This window comes from Asparagus officinalis, chromosome 3 (genome assembly GCF_001876935.1).
Source record: "Asparagus officinalis chromosome 3, Aspof.V1, whole genome shotgun sequence".
NCBI classification, from domain to species: Eukaryota; Viridiplantae; Streptophyta; class Magnoliopsida; order Asparagales; family Asparagaceae; genus Asparagus; species Asparagus officinalis.
Genome location: NC_033796.1, coordinates 108,425,246 through 108,439,919, shown reverse-complemented (window position 1 = coordinate 108,439,919; position 14,674 = coordinate 108,425,246). Strand labels below are relative to the sequence as shown.

General features: G+C 37.6%; 2 protein-coding genes across 2 annotated transcripts in view; one reads left to right on the top strand and one right to left on the bottom strand.

The window, feature by feature from the left end:
• The window catches only part of LOC109835707 (proteasome subunit beta type-3-A), an 11,651-nt gene extending 4,352 nt beyond the window's left edge, over window positions 1-7,299 (top strand). The window contains exons 4-7 of the mRNA XM_020403706.1: window positions 1,407-1,496; window positions 1,987-2,071; window positions 3,055-3,149; window positions 7,050-7,299. Of these exons, the coding sequence (XP_020259295.1) occupies window positions 1,407-1,496; window positions 1,987-2,071; window positions 3,055-3,149; window positions 7,050-7,098 (319 nt within the window). The 3' untranslated portion in view covers window positions 7,099-7,299. The remainder of the gene's footprint in view (window positions 1-1,406; window positions 1,497-1,986; window positions 2,072-3,054; window positions 3,150-7,049) is intronic.
• On the bottom strand, window positions 13,787-14,047 carry LOC109832443 (60S ribosomal protein L39-1-like). Its single transcript, XM_020399802.1, has 2 exons — window positions 13,950-14,047; window positions 13,787-13,835 (listed from the first exon to the last, which is right to left on the bottom strand). Exons 1-2 carry the CDS (start codon window positions 14,033-14,035, stop codon window positions 13,787-13,789), a joined length of 135 nt encoding a protein of 44 aa, XP_020255391.1. The 5' UTR covers window positions 14,036-14,047.

The window sequence follows — 14,674 nt, the reverse complement described above, 5'->3', positions numbered from 1 at the left end:
CACTGCTCCATCGCCAGAGTGTCTCACGACGCCGAGGCTCCCGGGCGATTGGGGTTGATGACGGCCCTCGACGGTGGTCAAGTATTTGTTTTTCTCTTTTTCCCCCCCCTCAATTCCTTAAGAAATCAAGACATCAACCCCTTCAAAGCAAAGAAAATCAATAAAGAGAACGACTTATACCTTTGGTTGAGTTGAATTTACGGTGAAATTCCTCTATTCCCTTTCTTTTTCACAACCTTCTTCATCTTTCTCTTCTTCTCTTCTTTTTTCTTTCCTAATTTCTCCCCCTTTCCTCCTTTTTATCCTGCTGTGAGGCAGTGAGAAACACTGACATGGAGAGGCAGTGAGGAACAGTGAAATGCGAGTTTTTTTAAACTATATTTTATCATCCTTTTCACAACCTTCTTCATCTTTCTCTTCTTCTCTTCTTTTTTCTTTCCTAATTTCTCCCCCTTTCCTCCTTTTTATCCTGCTGTGAGGCAGTGAGAAACACTGACATGGAGAGGCAGTGAGGAACAGTGAAATGCGAGTTTTTTTAAACTATATTTTATCATGGATTTTTATTTTTATTTTTTTGCTTGAATGATTGAACAAGGAAATTGTGTTCTGTACTCGTTATGCATCCGGATTTTTGATTTTAGATGAAAATATGATGGAGGATCTCGATTATTAGGTCAATCCTTGCTGCTTTGAGTTATTTTTCTTCGTCTCTGATAGTGTAATGGAGAAACTATTTAAGTTGAAGGCCATCCTTAGTCATTTGAGTTTTTATTTGTTGGTGTGTGTTTGTTTATGCTTATGACTACCTCTACCCCTCCAGATCTGGTACTGAAGCGCATGCTACCAGGCATTTCGGGTCGTTATTGTAGTGTCATTCATCCAAGCATGTGATTTGATGCCCAAATAAGTCCCTTTGGTAAGGGTGGGTAGTTATGTTGTGCCATCATTATCAATATTCCTGTCACAATGGCCTGAATTATCAGTCATAGGTTTAGCACATCCAACGAAGTTTTGAGCTTGCTATCCTAAGGACCTAAGCTACAGACTTCCTGTGTTCTCAATGATAACAAGTCATAGAGAGTGTGTTCGTTAAGATGTGCTTGGTGTTTGAAATGTCCTAGACATTACATACTCCATTTCTGTCTTAATTTGGTTATTCAATGATATGCTGATAATTAGTAGCTCTTTTAAGTTCTCTCTCGTTGATCATATTTGCAATAGCAATATTAGAATGTACATAATGTTGTGTATCGTTAAAGTTAGCATTTATGTCTATTCCTCGATATTCTTTTATGCCTTCAAAGTTTTCATTTGATTTGTTCCGTAAATTGGTTTCATCGTTGCTATATTACAAACTTTTAGTTAATATGTCTGACTGGTGAATTCTGATGTATTTTTTCTTATAGATTTGGCCCATATTTTTGTCAACCTGTGATTGCTGGATTAGGAGACGATAATGTGCCATTCATATGCACCATGGACTGCCTCGGTGCCAAGTATGATTTTTTTTTCCTATCCCTTTACTCTGTGTAGCAATGAGGTGGATGGTAAATTTATTGATTATGTTTCATTTTTTCATCACCAGCTTAATCAAAATCTCTATTGTTACTGCTTGAGGAACCAATATTCTAACACGTGTTTCAAGTATGCACTTGCCAGGAGGCATAACACATAAACAACATAACACATAAACAACACATGCATATGCATTATGCACAGTCATATGATATTAGGACAACATGAAAGCCAAGAGAGAGGGAGACAATAATCTAGTCCAGGGAGTATCAGTTTTGTACATAACTACATATAGGAACAATTCGTTAGAATCACATACTTTTTAAAAATAGCACATTAACATGTTTGGTCTCAGATTGACTAAACTTTGTTACCTTAACTATCATTAAACCACATGTCTCTTAGCCCCCTTCTTTTTTTTTGGCTGTCCTTCTTGCACTTGCATGATCAGTAGGCTGTTTTTATATGCAGGGAACTTGCCAAGGACTTTGTTGTTTCTGGCACAGCTTCCGAATCTCTCTATGGTGCTTGTGAGTCAATGTACAAACCTGATATGGTTAGTAGTCTTTCTCAGTTCATTTGTTTGGTTATTGATATTGCTTCTACTTTATCATACTAGCTGTTGAAATTGAATCCCCCTTCTTTTTTCTCCTAGAAAAAGAAAAACTTTGAATTTGATCCGCATCTGCTATACTATAAAAAATCCACATCTACTATACCATAAAAAAACTTTTTTGGCTGCAAATATAAACCTTGAGTTATCTATCTATCCTGATTCTTGTATCAAGAGATATATGTGGTTTCCATTTGGTTCCTATACTTTGCAATTGTGTGGATTGCTGATCAGCATTTATATGGTGTAAGAAAGACATACTTATCCCGAATAAGACCATTGTTTAGTACTGTTACCTGAAAAATCTTACAAAGTTTTAGTTGAGCCAAGGTTGTGTTGGTTAATGATTGAAGATAATAAGATGGCTATGTCTACTAAGTGTATCCATAGAGAATATGCCAATCTACTAAATTGAAAATATCGTAAGCCATATCTGTTTTGAGAAAAATAATATGTTTTCCCCTTATTATTATCCGATTTGTTCATTTTCTTTTAATCTCCTAAGAATGGGAATATTACTGTTTTCAAGATCATGCATACTCTGCATGCCGATCTGCGGGTATGCTATAATTGTAAAAAGGGGAGAAAATGCAAATTTAGTAAATGATGCCAATGTAATGCAAGTGCATGCTTTTATACTTCGTCTTTATAAACAACTATAAGCATCATGTGGCTGAGGCATGTTCTATCAGCACATTTACTGCACACGTGTGTAAAAATTAGAAACTGCATACAGAAGAAATGAAATAAAGTAAGAAGCATTATTTCTGATTATTTATTTTTATTGCCAGTTTGTATACTTGTCCTGAAGCATAAACAAAAGTAAACCAGAGAGCATTACTTGTAATGATTTTTTATTGCCAATGTAATGCTTGGTGGCCTGAAGTATCTTCCTATATTAATGCACTATATTTTCCCATTATTAGGAACCTGAGGAATTGTTTGAGACCATCTCGCAAGCACTCCTTTCGTCTGTTGATCGTGACTGTTTGAGTGGTTGGGGAGGACATGTTCTTGTTGTGTAAGTACATTTGTTTTTTTCCTTTTCCTTTTCCCTTTCTATCTATTTGGGCTTCTTTCATTAGATCCTTTTTATCGTTTAAACTAACTACTATTTCAGTTATCATTTACTGCAAACTGCATGATGTAATGGAAAAACCAGTTTCTCAGCTCAAGCATAGACTCTTCTTTTCTAGTGCTTAAAGCTGAGTAGCTCTGAGCGGAAATGTCTCATATCTTTCCTTAGAATCTGCTGATAGTGGTTAATGTTTTTGGATTATTCTTTGGGATCTATATTTCCCTGCCCTTTTCAGAAGGAAAAGCATCCTTTTTAACAAGATTTCTAAGGAGAATACTACCAGAACAGTTTTTGGAACCAACATTAGCTCTAAGAATGTATGTTTGGGTATCAGCTTTTAGTCATGATTGCAAGAGTTACATCTTGGATTTTTATTTTTATTTTTTTGCTTGAATGATTGAACAAGGAAATTGTGTTCTGTACTCGTTATGTCTAAGGAGAATACTACCAGAACAGTTTTTGGAACCAACATTAGCTCTAAGAATGTATGTTTGGGTATCAGCTTTTAGTCATGATTGCAAGAGTTACATCTTGGATTTTTATTTTTATTTTTTTGCTTGAATGATTGAACAAGGAAATTGTGTTCTGTACTCGTTATGCATCCGGATTTTTGATTTTAGATGAAAATATGATGGAGGATCTCGATTATTAGGTCAATCCTTGCTGCTTTGAGTTATTTTTCTTCGTCTCTGATAGTGTAATGGAGAAACTATTTAAGTTGAAGGCCATCCTTAGTCATTTGAGTTTTTATTTGTTGGTGTGTGTTTGTTTATGCTTATGACTACCTCTACCCCTCCAGATCTGGTACTGAAGCGCATGCTACCAGGCATTTCGGGTCGTTATTGTAGTGTCATTCATCCAAGCATGTGATTTGATGCCCAAATAAGTCCCTTTGGTAAGGGTGGGTAGTTATGTTGTGCCATCATTATCAATATTCCTGTCACAATGGCCTGAATTATCAGTCATAGGTTTAGCACATCCAACGAAGTTTTGAGCTTGCTATCCTAAGGACCTAAGCTACAGACTTCCTGTGTTCTCAATGATAACAAGTCATAGAGAGTGTGTTCGTTAAGATGTGCTTGGTGTTTGAAATGTCCTAGACATTACATACTCCATTTCTGTCTTAATTTGGTTATTCAATGATATGCTGATAATTAGTAGCTCTTTTAAGTTCTCTCTCGTTGATCATATTTGCAATAGCAATATTAGAATGTACATAATGTTGTGTATCGTTAAAGTTAGCATTTATGTCTATTCCTCGATATTCTTTTATGCCTTCAAAGTTTTCATTTGATTTGTTCCGTAAATTGGTTTCATCGTTGCTATATTACAAACTTTTAGTTAATATGTCTGACTGGTGAATTCTGATGTATTTTTTCTTATAGATTTGGCCCATATTTTTGTCAACCTGTGATTGCTGGATTAGGAGACGATAATGTGCCATTCATATGCACCATGGACTGCCTCGGTGCCAAGTATGATTTTTTTTTCCTATCCCTTTACTCTGTGTAGCAATGAGGTGGATGGTAAATTTATTGATTATGTTTCATTTTTTCATCACCAGCTTAATCAAAATCTCTATTGTTACTGCTTGAGGAACCAATATTCTAACACGTGTTTCAAGTATGCACTTGCCAGGAGGCATAACACATAAACAACATAACACATAAACAACACATGCATATGCATTATGCACAGTCATATGATATTAGGACAACATGAAAGCCAAGAGAGAGGGAGACAATAATCTAGTCCAGGGAGTATCAGTTTTGTACATAACTACATATAGGAACAATTCGTTAGAATCACATACTTTTTAAAAATAGCACATTAACATGTTTGGTCTCAGATTGACTAAACTTTGTTACCTTAACTATCATTAAACCACATGTCTCTTAGCCCCCTTCTTTTTTTTTGGCTGTCCTTCTTGCACTTGCATGATCAGTAGGCTGTTTTTATATGCAGGGAACTTGCCAAGGACTTTGTTGTTTCTGGCACAGCTTCCGAATCTCTCTATGGTGCTTGTGAGTCAATGTACAAACCTGATATGGTTAGTAGTCTTTCTCAGTTCATTTGTTTGGTTATTGATATTGCTTCTACTTTATCATACTAGCTGTTGAAATTGAATCCCCCTTCTTTTTTCTCCTAGAAAAAGAAAAACTTTGAATTTGATCCGCATCTGCTATACTATAAAAAATCCACATCTACTATACCATAAAAAAACTTTTTTGGCTGCAAATATAAACCTTGAGTTATCTATCTATCCTGATTCTTGTATCAAGAGATATATGTGGTTTCCATTTGGTTCCTATACTTTGCAATTGTGTGGATTGCTGATCAGCATTTATATGGTGTAAGAAAGACATACTTATCCCGAATAAGACCATTGTTTAGTACTGTTACCTGAAAAATCTTACAAAGTTTTAGTTGAGCCAAGGTTGTGTTGGTTAATGATTGAAGATAATAAGATGGCTATGTCTACTAAGTGTATCCATAGAGAATATGCCAATCTACTAAATTGAAAATATCGTAAGCCATATCTGTTTTGAGAAAAATAATATGTTTTCCCCTTATTATTATCCGATTTGTTCATTTTCTTTTAATCTCCTAAGAATGGGAATATTACTGTTTTCAAGATCATGCATACTCTGCATGCCGATCTGCGGGTATGCTATAATTGTAAAAAGGGGAGAAAATGCAAATTTAGTAAATGATGCCAATGTAATGCAAGTGCATGCTTTTATACTTCGTCTTTATAAACAACTATAAGCATCATGTGGCTGAGGCATGTTCTATCAGCACATTTACTGCACACGTGTGTAAAAATTAGAAACTGCATACAGAAGAAATGAAATAAAGTAAGAAGCATTATTTCTGATTATTTATTTTTATTGCCAGTTTGTATACTTGTCCTGAAGCATAAACAAAAGTAAACCAGAGAGCATTACTTGTAATGATTTTTTATTGCCAATGTAATGCTTGGTGGCCTGAAGTATCTTCCTATATTAATGCACTATATTTTCCCATTATTAGGAACCTGAGGAATTGTTTGAGACCATCTCGCAAGCACTCCTTTCGTCTGTTGATCGTGACTGTTTGAGTGGTTGGGGAGGACATGTTCTTGTTGTGTAAGTACATTTGTTTTTTTCCTTTTCCTTTTCCCTTTCTATCTATTTGGGCTTCTTTCATTAGATCCTTTTTATCGTTTAAACTAACTACTATTTCAGTTATCATTTACTGCAAACTGCATGATGTAATGGAAAAACCAGTTTCTCAGCTCAAGCATAGACTCTTCTTTTCTAGTGCTTAAAGCTGAGTAGCTCTGAGCGGAAATGTCTCATATCTTTCCTTAGAATCTGCTGATAGTGGTTAATGTTTTTGGATTATTCTTTGGGATCTATATTTCCCTGCCCTTTTCAGAAGGAAAAGCATCCTTTTTAACAAGATTCTTCTTTATGGTTTTTGATGAACAATATCACCAATCACTAGTATTAGATTCTCTTGTATGTGTAGTTTGTCTCGACCATACAAAGTTTGAAGTAGTGGTTCGACTTTTGATAAATTTCTCTGTGGTCCACATCTCTTATCGAGCATTCCTTTATTTTTTAACTTGTTCATGAGGTCATCGAACTCTTGGATTTAGTTTTTTAATTACCTTTTTCTGAACGCTCAATTTGAACATAGTTGTCACGACTGCTAAAAGTGACCTATGTTTTATGCGCTGACTTGGTACTCCACTATGTGTTTGGCCATTTTGGGCGTCAAGTCTAAATTTGTTGTGATCAGTAACATGCATTTGGATATGGTTACTTCATATTGACATGTTTCGTTGATCGTCTGCAGTACACCGACTGAAGTGCAGGAAAGAACTTTGAAGGGAAGGATGGACTAAAAATCAAACTTGGGAAAAAACAAAAGAACAAGGGTTGTTCTTTCTGTTCTGCCCCTATCTGTCCTGTTATAGCTGCAGCTTTTCATTCAAATTAAAATGTTATTAGACTATTAATACGGGTTGGAATTGTATACTGGAAACTGGGTCTTCGTTTGTGTACGAACATGAAAAATGATGGGTTCAGTTTTCTTTTGTTTCCTATTTCTTTTCTGCTTAAATATTTGAGTTAAACATAAAAAATGAATCCAGAATAGATGATTAATGATCATTTTCCAATGTCTTCTACAGTTTCTCAGCAAGTTGCTGCTTAATTGTTAATAATGCACTAGAAATAGGAAGTTTCAGGTGGTGGGAGTACAATTGCCTTGTACTGAGTAGGAGCGAAATTTGCTCGCGCTCTTGAATTAGGAAGATGTTTTTCTTTTCCCCCACATTTGTGCATGGTGGACGTGGAACTCACCTTGTTCTTTAAGTTTAGCTTGAGCTGAAGTATGGTGTATAAGCTTTTCAACATTTTGAAGTGGGTTAGGGGATGCCTCGGCCTTTCGTTATCTTGAATCTGTGCTTACATATGCTTTGCTGATTGAAATTCATAGACACCTTTCTTTTATTTTTTTCCTTTTTTCTTGCTACATTGCCGTCCAATTCCTCAACGTTCGATCTTTCCACCGATTCTGCTCGCGCCATCAATTTTCAGACGCTGGGGACTTGCGAAGTTGCTCACTTTTCCACTAGCGTTTCTTTAACTCCAAACAAGAACGTGAGAGATCATGAATCAATAAATGACCTTCAAGTCAGCAAATGCAAATTTTTTCCCCTCCAGCAAAAATAGTCTGAATTTTGATGGAAATGAAACAAAGGTCGCTAAAGATATAAGAAGCCCTCTACTCATTCACCCCAGCCAGACGTAAGCCTGCATGGTTACCTAGAGAGTGAGCGATATACAACGAGATGCTCCGACCCATAACGTTGTCTCTTGATCTGCACAAGAAATCCCCATCCGACGCACACCCAGTCTCATTGAGAGGCTATGCAGCCGCGATTGTTTAAGACTCTCCCTTTGAATACGAGAAGGGCAACTAACTTTGCTTTTGCGGACCAAGATGGGCGCGCATGCCCCTTTCTCTTAGGCTGTGTTTCGCAAACCCTGACGGTCCTAGCCTCATTTTTGGACCAAGGGAGGGTTGGTTCAAAAAAAGAACCAATTTTAAGCCTCATTTTTGGCCTAACAAAAATAGGGCCAGAACTGGACCAGTTTATGCCAAAAAAAAAAAACTCTCAAAACTGGAACATGAGAAAAACCCCTTTCCTAACAAGGGGAAGGGGAGGCAACTACAATAAAAAGCTCAGGCTCTAGATTTACCTTCGGAACATTTACGAAAATACCCGAAGCAAAGACGTAAAAACACTCGATCTAAAAGCGCGTGCGCGTCGAAACCTGATGCAAACCCTGGGCTTACACACGCTGCTTGTTTATATGAAAACTTGATGTTTAGTTACCCATACCGCTTATTATTCAACCAACCAGGCCAAGAGAATCTACTGAATCATGGATTATCAAAATGACAGTATAAAAACATAATTAGTGCTATGTAGGCAGAACCAAGATCCGCCCTTTCTACATATAATTTTATATACATCTACGGATGAATACTACTGATGGACCATCACGCCAAATAATTAAGATAACTGGGGTTAAAAGTTCATACACATGGTAAGAATCAACAGTGAGAATGTTACAAGCAATAGAATTCGATGGATTGATGCACACCACAAATGGCACATAAAAGAAATACAACAATGAAGATGCCAACACTAGGCATAACAACAACAAGAGATAGACATAAGCGCAATTGGCAAATCAAACAGCACCATTAAACTAGTGTTGATATCTTCAACGCATTTCGTAACAGCATATATATTGGAACCAACCCAAATGTTTAGGGAACAGGATAAGAAAAATCAAATCCTGGCATTCTCAGTGTTGATGACAATTTGGATCACACGGTCAGATTGTGTTCAACATTCTAAAACGCTCTCAGCATTCTCAAAAACAAGTATCCATGCAAATATTTTAACTAACAAAGTCTATGAGCCAAGCAAGAGCTTAGCTCCACCATGTTTCATACTATTTAGTAGTTCTCCACATGCCTCACACAGCATGTGATCTCGTTAAGAATTCCAAGAAGCATCATATTCCTTCGAATTCCTACTTACAAATTTCCACAGCATGTGATCTCGTTAAGAATTCCAAGAAGCATCATATTCCTTCGAATTCCTACTTACAAATTTCTTATGTGCCTAAGAGGAAACCCAATTCACCAACCATCACCATCAACTTCTTGTATACATAGCGAAATTTCCCACCGAAATCCTATTAAATAGATGTCCTATACAAGTTTGGTCGTTTCATGACCTACTGATATGTCATCGAAAGAAAGAAAAATGACGATCGTTTGCAAGAACAAAGAACAACCACGCAATAATATCACAAATACTGATATACTAAAAAATAAAATGTCAATTATCCCTCAAAGAAACATCAGCGCCGGATAGGAACAACCTCCACATAACCAAAATTCATTCAGCTCAAAAGCTAAAGTCGATATAATACGATTACACTCATTAAAAAAGGGACAAATTTTCAAAAGAGCCCTGTTTGCAAACTTATTCCCCAAAAACGACCCCTTTCAACTTTATTTGTCAAAACCGACCTGGTTTCAGCCCCCAGGGCTGAAACAAGGTCGGTTTTGGCAAAAAAAAGTTCCAAAACTTCACGAGACTTCAAGTCCCATAAAGTTTAGCAGCCATTGTGTTAAACTGCTAAACTTCACGGGACAACTGCAGATTTTAAAAAACATACACAGCCTATTGTTCATGTTTTTTATATACGCAACGTATCTCCTAAATGCATTACACAACAAATATACATGAAATTTTCGCCATGAATAATCGATTTACATGAATCAAACAATATAATACTGAATCAAACAATAATCACGAAAATACATTTGTGAACAATAATCGATCTCATATACACTGAATTACAACATTATTCTTAAAATTCAGCCATGAATTAAACACGAATCAAACAATACTCACGAAGATCACATATATAAACAATAATTGATCCACAAAAGTATAGTATTTGAAAAATCATAAAAGTTACAAATTTCAACAAAATATGATCACATACAACCCAAATTCCTCCTCTCCCTCTCTTCCCCCAGCTATTCCCCGCCCCATGCGTTCCTTGTATGAGGCTGAGAAGTATCAGCTCCATCAACATGCGAAGTGCCGGCTCCATCGTCATCGTCACGTGGCCTACGTCGTCGCGTGTATATTTGCCCAAATGATCGAGACCTGTCCTCACAGATGCAAACTCGTCGACATGAGTCCTTATGAAACGCCAGTGCTATTCTCTGCTTGATCCTGTTGAAGACCCTAACGCCGCCGGATCCTGAATCTCAAACATGTACTCATCAGCTTCAATGTCATCAAAAGCACGGACCTGCGAGTTAAACAATATATACATAATTTAGCAAATAACATCTTAATAAAAAAATTACTGTTTTAATTTAGCTTAGAAACTTACATAATCTCCATCGATCATCCCACTAGGGATGTAACTATCTGTCAGTGGGCGTGATAGGTGTTTAGCTGATGGCTGTGGGTCATGCGTGATCTATCTACGTGTGACATCCTAATATCAACGCATATACGCGGTATAGTCAACAGCTGTCTCTCGTATCCTGTATGAAATCCCACCCGTCTATGTAGGCCGCACGGAGTACGACCCAGTTCGTACGATGCAATGTAGGTCGTCGCCTACGATCGATCTGCTCGACAGGATCCGACACATGTTGAGAGAGCAGAAATTGTCGTAGCACACGATCAGGGACATGCATCTCCACAATCTCCCAACAGATCAATGAAACTCTGGCTCCACAAGTCGGGACTATCTCGACAGATGGGTGCAAAAGTATGCATATCGAGCTCCGGCGGTGAATAAGGTCTCCACTTGAACTGAAATAAGATAAAACATTTATCAGTATCAACAATAAAACTATAATATTCATAACGACTCGAGATTTATATTTACATGTTCGTGTTAGAGGTCATCAAGCTCATTTCGGTAAAACTCACGATGTCGCGTCGCTGATTTGTACTTAGCGTACCGCACATTATACCTATTTGACATAAAGAATATATGAGTACAAATTCAATATGAATAAAATTATGTGGACAATTATACTTGTATGCCAAAGGAAACTGGCCCTGTAGGTCACGGTGCACAAACAAAGTAGGTCGTCCAATATGAATACGCTCCCATGACCAAATCTGTATGAATGTGTAGCATCCCTTGAATTCTTTATTCTGCATCAAGGATACTCTACCCAATTCTTTATATAAGTATGCCAACACCGCACTGCCCCATGATAGGGTGCATGTTATTCCCCGATCATGGCTGCTACTGCTAGAGGATTTTGGTGTATGCGGAGCACTATCATGGGACAGTGCGGTGTTGACATACTTATATAGAGAATTGGGTAGAGTATCCTTGATGCAGAATAAAGAATTCAATGGATGCTGCACATTGATACAGATTTGGTCATGGGAGCGCATTCATATTGGACGACCTACTTTGTTTGTGCACCGTGATCTACAGGGCCAGTTTCCTTTGGCATACAGGTATAATTGTCCACACAATTTTATTCATATTGAATTTGTACTCATATATTCTTTATGTCAAATAGGTATAACGTGCGGTACGCTAAGTACAAATCAGCGACGCGACATCGTGAGTTTTACCGAAATGAGCTTGATGACCTCCAACACGAACATGTAAATATAAATCTCGAGTCGTTATGAATATTATAATTTTATTGTTGATACTGATAAATGTTTTATCTTATTTCAGTTCAAGTGGAGGCCCTATTCACTGCCGGAGCTCGATATGCATACTTTTGCACCCATCTGTCGAGATAGTCCCGACTTGTGGAGAGTCAGAGTTTTATTGATCTGTTGGGAGATTGTGGAGATGCATGTCTCCGACCTTGTGCTACGACAATTTCTGCTCTCTCAGCATGTGTCGGATCCTGTCGAGCAAATCGATCGTAGGCGACGACTTACATCGCATCGTACGGACTGGGTCGTACTCCGTGCGACCTACATAGACAGGTGGATTCACAGGTGAGATTTCATACAGGATACGAGAGACAGCTATTTACTATACCGCATATATGCGTTGGTATTGGGATGTCACACGTAGATGAATCACGCGTGACCCACAACCATCAGCTAAACACCTATCACGCCCACTGACAGATAGTTACATCCCTAGTGGGATGATCGAGGGAGATTATGTAAGTTTCTAAGTTAAATTAAAACAGTAATTTTTTTATTAAGATGTTATTTACTAAATTGTGTATATATTGTTTAACTCACAGGTCCGTGCTTTTGATGACATTGAAGCTGATATTGATGAGTACATGTTTGAGATTCAGGATCCGGCGGCGTTAGGGTCTTCAACAGGATCAAGCAGAGAATAGCACTGGCGTTTCATAAGGACTCATGTCGACGAGTTTGCATCCGTGAGGACAGGTCTCGATCATTTGGGCAAATATACACGCGACGACGTAGGCCACGTGACGATGACGATGGAGCCAGCACTTTGCATATCGATACTTCTCAGCTCTTTCATACAACGAACCAGATACTCAGAAATCGAGGCTCATCAGCGGGGCGGGGAATAGCGAGGGGAAGGGGGAAGAGAGGGAGAGGAAGGAGAGGAGAAATTTTTGGTTGTATGTGATCTTATTTTGTTGAAATTTGTAACTTTTATGATTTTTCAAATATTATACTTTTGTGGATCAATTATTGTTTATATATGTGATCTTCGTGAGTATTGTTTGATTCGTGTTTAATTCATGGCTGGATTTTAAGAATATTGTCGTAATTCAGTGTATATGAGATCGATTATTGTTCACAGGTGTATTTTCGTGATTATTGTTTGATTCAGTATATATTGTTTGATTCATGTAAATCGATTGATTCATGACGAAAATTTCATGTATATTTGTTGTGTAATGCATTTAGGAGTTACGTTGCGTATATAAAAAACATGAACAGCAGGTTGTGCATGTTTTTTAAAACCTGCATCTTTACGGGACTTCAAGTCCCGTGAAGTTGCATGCTGAATTTCCAGAGCGTGGAAATTCAGCTCAAACTTCACGGGACTTCAAGTCCCGTGAAGTTTTTTGAACTTTGAAACTTCACGAGACTTCAAGTCCCGTGAAGTTTTTTAAACTTTAAAACTTCACGAGACTTCAAGTCCCGTGAAGTTTTTTAAACTTTGAAACTTCACGAGACTTCAAGTCCCGTGAAGTTTAGCAGCTTAACAAAATGGCTGCCAAACTTCACAGGACTTGAAAGCCCCAATGTTAAAATCAGGTCGGTTTTGGCGAAAAAAGTTTCCAAACTTCGAAGTCCCGTGAAGTTTGGGAACTTTTTTCGCCAAAACCGACCTGGTTTCAACCTTGGGGTTGAAACCAGATCGGTTTTAACAAATAAAGTTGAAAGTAGTCGTTTTGGGGAATAAGTTTGCAAATAGGGCTCTTTTGAAAATTTGTCCTAAAAAATACCCCTAAATTTCCTAGATTGAAGATAGGAGATAACCTGGGCCGCTTCAAAACCCTAGCTTAGTGCGGCGCCAATGCCTGAGCTTCGCATTGTACCTAACAAATCAATTTAAAAAAAAAGAACCAAAATAAGATATCCAAACTCTATGAAAACCCCAGATTTCAAAAAAAAAAATCTATATAAAAAAACCCTAGACTTGAAAAAAAAACCTGATAGTGTTATCGGTCCTCATGCGGATCCAGTGAGGGATGGGCCTATTCTGCCTCATCTTCTTCGCCAGCTTCTTCTTTATCATGTAACTCTTGTGCGATGGCTGCACTCATCATTTCCAAACAAACAAAAAAAAAACTCAGACCGAAGCAAAAATAACAAGAAACACGAACCCTAACCGATGAAAGATCTTACCATTTTCGCCAGACGTGGAAACCCTAACCCTACCCCTGAGAAAGACCCCGGCGGACGAACACCTAATTTTCGTGACGATTCATAATGTCGGGCTTTTGTTTTAGACTAGGGATGACATGGTCTTGGGCCCTATTGTACAGCCCGTGAATATAGATAAAATAAGGACGGGGGAAAACGCTTTTTAAATACTTCCAGGAGATGTTTTCCCGATTTGAGTTTTTTTATTAAGAAAAAAACTTTTTTTGATAAATAATTAGCAAAACCGACATCTTTTTAGTCAAAAAAGAAGTCGGTTTTGCTAAATTAACTCTTTGAAACATATGAGACTACTAGTCCCGTATGTTTAGTGGTCATTATTCGGTCATTAAACCTAAGTCACAAAACTCACGACACTAGTAGTCCCATGAGTTTTTTTCCCTATTTTTTCATTTTCCTCCTTTCTTTCTTTTATTTTCATGTGTCGCCACTAAACCTCCTGCAATCTCTGTAGCCGCACTCCGCCGTCGACTCCTCGACTCATCGCCTGCGA

What these genes read in the sequence shown, in the direction of transcription:
- LOC109832443 (XM_020399802.1), bottom strand. Translation starts at nt 14,035, where the DNA reads ATGATAAAGAAGAAGCTGGCGAAGAAGATGAGGCAGAATAGGCCCATC. An exon ending in AGGACCGATAACACTATCAG is followed by an intron (nt 13,836 to 13,949) that starts GTTTTTTTTTCA and finishes TTGATTTGTTAG; the next exon opens with GTACAATGCGAAGCTCAGGC.